Source organism: Coloeus monedula (genome assembly GCF_965178545.1).
Source record: "Coloeus monedula genome assembly, chromosome: 4".
Lineage (NCBI taxonomy): Eukaryota > Metazoa > Chordata > Aves > Passeriformes > Corvidae > Coloeus > Coloeus monedula.
In genome coordinates, this window is record NC_138784.1 from 25,242,258 (window position 1) to 25,250,980 (window position 8,723).

The 8,723-nt window shown below is 50.3% G+C and overlaps 1 protein-coding gene across 7 annotated transcripts; it reads right to left on the minus strand.

Moving 5' to 3' along the window:
- Positions 1–1,963: 1,963 nt before the first annotated feature.
- On the minus strand, positions 1,964–5,325 carry DNAL4 (dynein axonemal light chain 4). Of its 7 annotated transcripts, none has more exons than XM_082280813.1 (5): positions 5,301–5,324; positions 4,767–4,875; positions 4,002–4,221; positions 3,208–3,291; positions 1,964–2,303 (listed from the first exon to the last, which is right to left on the minus strand). In XM_082280813.1, exons 3-5 carry the CDS (start codon positions 4,071–4,073, stop codon positions 2,139–2,141), a joined length of 321 nt encoding a protein of 106 aa, XP_082136939.1. In that variant the 5' UTR covers positions 4,074–4,221; positions 4,767–4,875; positions 5,301–5,324; the 3' UTR covers positions 1,964–2,138. The 7 variants fall into 7 exon arrangements, with proteins under 7 accessions (XP_082136939.1, XP_082136942.1, XP_082136944.1 ...); XM_082280816.1 differs by having other exon boundaries at positions 4,632–4,875; positions 5,301–5,319; XM_082280818.1 differs by lacking the exon at positions 4,767–4,875 and having other exon boundaries at positions 4,002–4,224; positions 5,301–5,325.
- Positions 5,326–8,723: the final 3,398 nt, after the last annotated feature.

Below are 8,723 nucleotides of genomic sequence, written 5' to 3' on the forward strand. Positions count from 1 at the left end.
TCACACAAAGCTCACCTCAATCTGTTTGTAAACTCAGGCTTTGAGAAGGCTGGGGAGCACTCACCCTTCCCTTGTTGCCAATGCAGGTCACAGAGACATTAGCTTGGGTCAGCTGGTGGCCAAAAAGATAAACAGGCAGCAAGTCCAAGAGATTGTGTGCTGAGGTCAGCAGCTCCCTGTGGTCATCTGCAGGTCACCATGACCCTGCAGAGATGCCCATGAGCAGCATGCCTCTGCATATGCACAGAGCAGTTAATTATTCATTAGTGTGAAAGAGGCATGATTAAAGTGACCGTGGTATGGCTGAAGGTATCATCCTACTCCAGTACAGGGCATTCCAAAGACACTGGCTTTACCTCTTCCTCTGAATTTAGAAGAGACAGAAAGTTGCAGAAGAGGAAATAATCTTTTCCACCTGCCACCTGCAGAAAGTGTTGTCAACAGCACTATCTTCATGTAAAGGCAGCCAGCTGGAGGGACACAGAGCAACTGCACGACGAGATAGCTCAAAGGATTTGGGCTCTTCTACACAGCACAGCAATCCTGATCATGGGGCAGGTATCATGGTACCAACCTACCCTGGCCCAGCAAAGCACAGATGGTCCAAATTTGAAATAATTCTTAGTTGTCTTCATATTACTCCAATTCCTGGCTCCCTGACATAATGAAATTGAGAAAGGACATCTCTAGCGTAACACTTGAGGTTTAGAAAAGGAACAAAAGGAATTGTAAGACCAGGTTGATCCACCACAGGCATTAATGCAGAAAGATCCTTCAGACTTGGAACTATGGACTAGAAGTGTCAGCTAGCAACATTCTGAGAGGAAATCTGAAAATTATGGAAGCCACAAATATGAGACTCCAATGGTCAGAGTCGAGGCACACTGGTGGGGCAGCAGACACAGCTACATTCCCTTGCTGCTACTGCTTAGACAGCTGCCTGGACAGAAGGATGTGGCCGGCAGCACCATGGGCCTGGCAACCTTCCTCACCATCGTGGCTTGCCCTGGTAAAAGGAACAAAACAGGGAGGCTGAGAGTCACACAGGAATCTGCAGGATGGAGATCTGTCACTGTCCTCTGCCTGTGCTACACCATTGCTTACTTATTTCCATGTTTGTTGAACCACTTGACCTACATAAACGCACGCAAAGACTTTTTACTAAACTTTTATTGTAAAAACACAGTTGCCCAGGTTTTATAAATAAGCCACACACGTAACATAGTTACGCTCATTCGATCCTCCAACACCAACGGTTTTAAAAACTGAAACAGGCTAAAAGAAAGACATTGGGTTTCTGATGACCAAGTTATATTTCACATGGAGCCTCCTTCCTCTGTCAGCCTCCAAACAAGATGCTGAAAGTACACAGCACTTGCAACACCCCCAGGAACTGACAGGGAGGCATTTGAGCCTTAAAAAGAGCTCTCACCCACTCCCCAGGCGTCGTCAGCCGCCTGTGTTTTCATGCTGTCTCTGTGTGCTGTGGGTGAGAAAGGAGGGGGCAGTTTGCATAGCAACCTCCTACACTCAGGCAGCTCAGCTGTTGTACCCACCTAAAACAGCAGGGAAGGGCAAGCTGGGACTGCTTCCCTGTGGCTCACACCTCCACAGGCAGCCTGAAGGGAGACCCTTGTTGCTGTCAGGTCTGCACAGACATCTTAGAAGGGAGGAAGAATGTATAAGCAGATCCAGAGAGAGGAAAGACAGATGCTGGTCAGAGCCATATTGCATGGTAGTGGAGAAAGCAGAGGAGAGAGGAAACTATGTGGAATAAGTGGGAGTTTAAAAAACCATAGGGCTAGATAGCACCTTTTTGCTTTTGCTTTCCCCTGCTAGCGCTGCCATGTAGTGTGTTGTGAGATTACCTATTCCTCATCTCTCCCCTGCTTCAGCTCAAACACCAAGGGAAGAGCCAGACAGATGAGAAATCCCACAAGCAAGGACAGGACAGTTTAGCAAGTTTATACACACACACACCAACTTTATGTATCCCACAGAACTGTTACGTCAGTATGAAAAAAAGAAATCTTGACATTTAAGTATTAAAAATAAAGCCCCACCTCCAGATCATACAAAACTTGTCAAGAGCAGGAAGAAATCTCTTGTATTCAGCAAGTCTGGGACCCGGCCAGGGGTCAGGAGCACTTCCAGACGCACACGGCCAGGCTGCCACCAAAGAACATGTACAGCAGGTTCTTCACCTCGTGAGTGATCTCAAAGCCAAAACCTTCCCCAATCACCACATGCCAGGAGGACCCAAATTTCTTGTCCATTGTCTCTTTGATCATCTTGGCAGCACTCTGGAGAATGTTAAGGAAGAGAACATAGGGTGAGATAAAGCAAGCAGGGAGGTTTTATGCAAACATCCCCATAGTCTTCTCCTCCCTTTAAGACTACTCAAGCCACGGGCAACAGGTATAGCAGCTGCACCACAGGAATTGGGAGCTCCCCAGAGGTACACACAAGGGTAGAACTGGTCTCAGCAGCCTCCAGCACAGCAGCTAGGAGCAATTAATGAACTGCATCACTTCTGCTGTTCACACAGTCTGAAGCAAGAGTTCTGCTTTAGATGCTGCTGGAGTTATGCTGGTTGCGGTGACCGTGAGAGGAGATTCAGGTCACTAAGCTGCAGCTATTTTTACAGGAGTCCATTATTTTTCTCCAGGTAATTACCAAAACACTGAAAGTAGGCTGACTTTTAAAAGGCTCATTTCTCCCAGATCACACTCTGCTTGATCCAAAAAAAAAAAGCAGAGGAAGATTTTGCAGTGACAGGCGGTGCCCTGCCCATAAAGCAAGGTATGTTGGTCCTAAAGCCAAAAGGGAACACTTAACAGAATTTCATATACTCATCCCCAAAACAAGAGACTCCACACAGTTCTGAACCAAGCCCTCAGGACACAGGGCATTTTATGAACAGAGTGGAAGCATGTGTCAGGAAGGCAGGAAAAGCAAGGAGGTAAAGTTTGGCAGCCAGCACCACTACTAACGTCTACAAAGTGCTCTTACGGATCTTGCAGACCAAGGGAACTGAATCTGAGGTCCAGCCACGCTCTTTGCCTCCTTCTACCCTAGCTCAGTACAGAGAGAGAGTAATAGGATGTCAGGACCTGACTCTGCTCTGCCCTGCACTCTTACCCTGCTCCTGCAGGTGCCCTGAGCTGCAGTAACAGTGGGCTGCCTATTTTGGGAGGTGGCCAGTACCTCATTGTTGGTGGCGTGCTTCTCACAGGCCGTGACACACAGCTCCATGGTCTCCACGCGCATCTCCTCCGGCATGTCCGAGTGCTGGCAAGAGCAAACAGACAAGGCAACTAAGCAGAAAAATAAGAGCTGGACACAAGACAACAGTAAGTCAGTCTTACTTCTGCACTGGCTCTTCTGGGGGCTTAGACATAGTAAATATGAAAATGGCTTATTGCATTATAAGTGAACCATTCCTCCAGCCAATGAGGAATTCTTCTTTACCTACACAAAAACTAGCACTGTGCAAGTACAGCTTAAAGGAGGAGATCAAGACATTTGCCTGTAAGATCAAGACATTATCTGCTGTAAGATAAAGGGAAAGCATGTTAATACCATTTCAACCACAGTCCTTAATTATTGCTATATGAGTAAAAAGTTTAAATTACACAGCCTTTTCTGCTGCTGCTATCTGGCTGGCTACCAAGATCTTTTGCTCCAGCTTCTCTAGGACAAAAAGCAAGCTGCATCCAAAACACAGGAGAGGGCTCCAAAGGCAGCGTGCTCTCAATCTGTTTGATGGATCACTTGCCCCAGGCTTCCTCTGGTTGACATGGGGAACACCAGTGCTATTAGATTTCCCTGGGAGAGGTCAAGGACAGGGAGAAAGCAGCAGTGACAACCAGGATCCCTCCACAGGACCATCAGTATACATGTTCTCACAATAGCTACTCAGTGGGAGAAGGATAGTAAGAATGAAGGCAGATTTTCATATCTCTGACACCGGTAAATGTGTAAACCATCCCCCTCCTTACCCTAATCAGAGGAAAACTGTGAAGCCTTTTATAATCAGCCTCGTCCTTTTTTTCCTCCTCAGTTTCTTCCATGTTCTTTCCACAGAGAGTCCAGGAAGGGGAGGAGGGGCTGCCCGGAGTTCAGCAAAGTGCTACGGCACAGCCGGCTGAGAGGAACAGGGCTCTGTGCTCCTCTGTGACCGGCTTCAGCAGGAGGAGTCACTTCTTGGCTGAGAGGACACTGCTTCAACAAAAATAAACATGGGCAAGAGACAGATGGCTTTCAATTAAAACAAAAGGCAAATGAAACTATTACGAGAATATCATGCTATCTCACTCGCCATTTCCGCAACACCACCTTCACACCCCACTGAGAGCCTTAGCTCATAGACCACTAATGCAAACAAATTATTAAACCGTATCGTTTTCCATAAGTGAGGAGCACAGCACTTCCCAGAAGCACCAATGCAGCTTAAGGGAAGAGCTGAGCCAAGGTACAGCTTTCAACAGAGACAAGAGAACAATATATCAGATGCTACCACTCTTGATTAATTCCAAAAGGATTTTCCCAGGATGCTATTATCTGCAAGAGTTTCAAACTGCACATGACAAGAGAAGGGTAGGAGTATTTTAGGCACAGAATCTGCGTACTTGTCTGGACGGAAATGTTTAACAGGAACATCTTGGTCTCGTTTGTGCACTTGCTCCTCAGATCCCCGAGCATTTGCCAGCTGGGGAGGGCCATATGGGAAAACTCTGGACGTGCCTCAGGGCCTCATTACCAACCTGCCTCTACTCGGGCAACGCAGAGGCACAGCACTGACTGAGAGATTCAGAGCATTTCACCGCGGTCTTCCCTCTGGTTCTTTCACCCACAACAAAGCATCTTCCTCTCCTACCCAGGGAGAGCAAGGGTGAGCCCATATTAAAAAGAAAACGAAACAAACACGGTGTCAGGCGACGCACCAGTCATTTATGCCACGTACATGGAGCTGTTGGCTAAAGCACCAAGTCAGACACACCACCAACCCTCACATGGCGGGCCGCGGGACCCGCAGGTGTCCCAAACCACGACCTCCGCAGCACAGAACCCCCGCCTGGCTGGCACCACCCCCGGGAGCCAGTTCAATACCCAGCCCTAGCCCGGGGCGTGCCCGCAGCCACAGCCCGAGGGTGGGAGGCAGTGGAACGCGGCCCGAGCGGACCGCACACCCGAAGCGGCCCCGCCACGCCACGCCGGTCCGCCGCCCTCGGCCCCGCGGAGGAAGAGCTCGGCCAGCGGCGCTGAGCGGCCCCGCGGAGCTCCGGGCGCGGCCTCACCTGCGCGGCCGCCACGGCCCAGCGCCGTTGCTAAGGAAGAGCCGCGCTTGTCATGGCAACGGGCGCGGGAAGTCCCGCCCACCTCGGCGTCCATTGGACGGAGCACGCCGCTCGACGCGTCTGATTGGCTGCTTCCCTGCCGGCCGCCGCGCGGGGCCTTGGGGCGCTGGCGGCGCTGGGGTGGCCGCGGAGCGCCTGTGCTGTGCGGGCCCGGCCTCAGAGCCGCCCCGCCGCCCCCCAGGCTGGCGTCTGGCAGCTCGATGTTTTCCTGATCTAAAACCCCTTAGGGGCCTGGTTCTACATATTTTTTCTTTTAAACAACAAGGATAAATACAAGAACAAGAAGCGATTTGGGGCAATTTTGGTTTTTTCTTTAATCACAGAATCATGTTTAAAAAGCCCTCTGAGATCGTGGAGTCCAGCCTCTGACCGAACACCGCCTTGGCAGCCAGGCCATGGCACTGAGTGCCACGTCCAGTCTTCCCTTAAATGCCTCCAGGGACGGTGCCTCCACCACCTCCCTGGGCAGCCCATCCCAATGCTCAGTCACCCTTTCTGTGAAGAAATTCCTCCTAATGTCCAACACGAACCTCCCCGGTGCAGCTTAAGGCTCTGTTCCCTTGTCCTGTCGGGTTGCTTGGGAGAAAGAAGCTGGCCTCCACCTGGCCACAGCCTCCTTTCAGGGGATTGGAGAGTGATCAGGTCTCGCCTGAGCCTCCTCCTCTCCAGGCTAAACAATCCCAGCTCCCTCAATTGCACAGGACTTGTGCTCCAGACCCTTCACCAGCTCCATAGCCCCTCTCTGGACATGCCCCAGCACCTCAATGTCCTTCCTGAACTGGGGGCTCCAGAACTGGACAGTCCTCATTTTGTGGGAGAGGCAACAGCTCACATTTGCATGTCGACGGGAGTGTAAAGAAGAAGAAAGTGAGACTGAGGGGATGAATCATGAGTTTGCAAACAGCTCCTATAGCACCAGCCTCCATCCCCACTGAGAAAATCCCCTCCCGCCCTCCATAGCTTTGTGCTTGTAATGTATGTTTGTTTTGAGGTTCTTCTTGGCTCTGGGCTTGCTTCAAAACCTCTGTTGTCTCTGCGCCCTGCTAGCCAAATAAGCCTCTAAACGAGGGCTTACACAGCTTTCAGGGAGGTCTAGGGTTGTATTCATCTTAAATTAACAGAGATGGAGATCAGCAAACTCCAGGATAACGCCAAGGGAAAGACTTCTGTGCAAAGCCCCAGCTGCTGGGTGTGATGCCTGGGTTTCCATCAGTCGCCATCCTTGCGTTGCAGAGTGGCTCACGGGTCTGATTTTTCACGTGGTCCTTCTGGCTGGCGTGTGTTTGAAATATTCTTGCTGCTCGCTGTCTGGCGAAAGAAGAATTTTCTTTCCAGCTGTTTGAGAAGGAAAAGAGTGGGGGAGGAACAATCTAGGCGCTCTCCTGTCCCTGCCAGCTCAGGAGTCCTCTTCCCTTGCATGAAGCTCTGCCCTGTGATTACAGGGAGAACACCTTGTTATCTCTTTAACAGGTTCAGCAGTGAATCCAACCTCCTGGCTGTCCTTTGCCTGACAGAGCAGTGCTGGAGGCAGGGAAGCTGCCTTTGGGTTTGGAAAGACAAAGCTGCAGTGATCATTCATCTTTTCCTTTTCTGTCACTGCTGGTGGTGACAAAAATGAGGCACTGCCTCCTGTGCCGCTCGTTCTCCTACCATTCCTGCCTCCTGGGCTAATTCCCTCTCCTTCCTCTTTTGGGCCTCTTGCAATGAGGCAGGCACAGAGCTAAAATTGTCAAGAGACAGATAAAAGCTGGGAGATCATCATTTTTTCTTTGCAGACAAGATAATTAGGAAGAGAATCTCTGCGAGGAAGAAGATCTTTCCATCATCATTACTTTATCTCCAGGCAGCTACTCTAATCTCTCCGGGGACACGGCACTTTCAAGCACTGTATTCTTGCTGTGTTTTTTTTAATGCTTTAATCCCTGTGTAATTCACCCACTTTTACTACCAAGCAGCGAGTGTGAGCTGGTGTGTTTGTGTGCATGTGCCTCTGTGCGTGGGGCAGGGGGGAGCACACTTGTCTGTGTGAGTCTGCGTTCAATTAAACGTGTTTTGGTTCTGATCATTGTGACCCCAGGGAGCATTTCCCTCGGGGAATGCTGGGACTGCTTGTGAGGATTATTCATCAGTGGCTCCGAGGTGAGAATCTAAGGGAAAATGGCCAAAAAAAACCCTGCCCAAAGATAGGAAAAACAATGTTTTTGTGATTGTGGTGGGTGATACAGTGGGGCTGCAAGATAGAGATGCCTCATTAAGAAGGAGAGCGTTCTGCTGGCCTGTCTCCATCTACCTTAACAAAATGTGAGCAGCTGGTTTCTGGACCCACAAGTGCAGGGTTTCCAGAGGCTGCCTCTGTATAACTCAGCAAGCCAGTCAGAGTCCCTGTTGAGCCAACAAAGATTGTGTGTACTGGTCCTTTTGCTGCTGGCTCTGACAGCAGAGACAGCACGTCACCTGGTCTTTAGTTTCCAATACCAAGTGATCAGGTGCCCTTCTTAGGTGAAAGCAAGTCCAGAGCAAGGGTCCGATTCACCCCTGTGGATCTCTAGGGAGCTGGAATTGTTGCTTTGCTCTGGCTGCTCATGCTTTATTTGCCACTAATCAGAGGTAGAAACTCTTTCATCCCTTTGTTTTCAGCAGCCACAGTGAAATGCATTGAAACAAAGTGCAATTTGCCTCCTGACGTGAGGGCATGTTGCACTCCTTAGCTGAACACAGAAAAGTAACCAATGACTGCAAAATATACATATATGGAATAAATATATTGCCTCGTGCTTTCTTTTAGCCATCTTCATTGACCAGACAGCAGGCTGACTCTTCATCAGGTGGAGGACAGCTTTCTTTTCTTTCTCTCTTTTCTTACCTGCTTCTGGCCAGATTTTGGGACTTCCCTGTTGTCCCTGTGGGCAGAGGCTCTGCCATGTCCCATCTCCTCTTTATCTTTGTGATAAAGCAGGGAGGCTGGAGCTTGCTGTCTAGCCTGTCAGCCACAGCCCAGGGACTGGGCACCACTCACACCACCTTGGGTAGTAACAGAGGGCCAAGGCTGGGGACTTGGGTCACACCGAGGTCCGCCCTGCAGCTGCCCGAGGATGGTGTGGATGCAGCTCTCTGGAGGCAGGAGGAACGCTCAGGATGCCCCGTGGGAATGCTGAAGCCACATTTCGCTGGGATCAGAACCCCCACCACGCTGAGCTGAGGGAAGGCAGAGATGAGGATGCTGGTGTGCAGGAATGGGTGGCAGCCAGAAGCAGCTCAGCCTCTGTGCCAGAGAACAGGGCAGCTTGCTTTGGGATAGCTGGATCCCCATCTCTGCTGGGAAACACACGTGATGCTGTAGCTACTACCTCTAGTAACGACAGC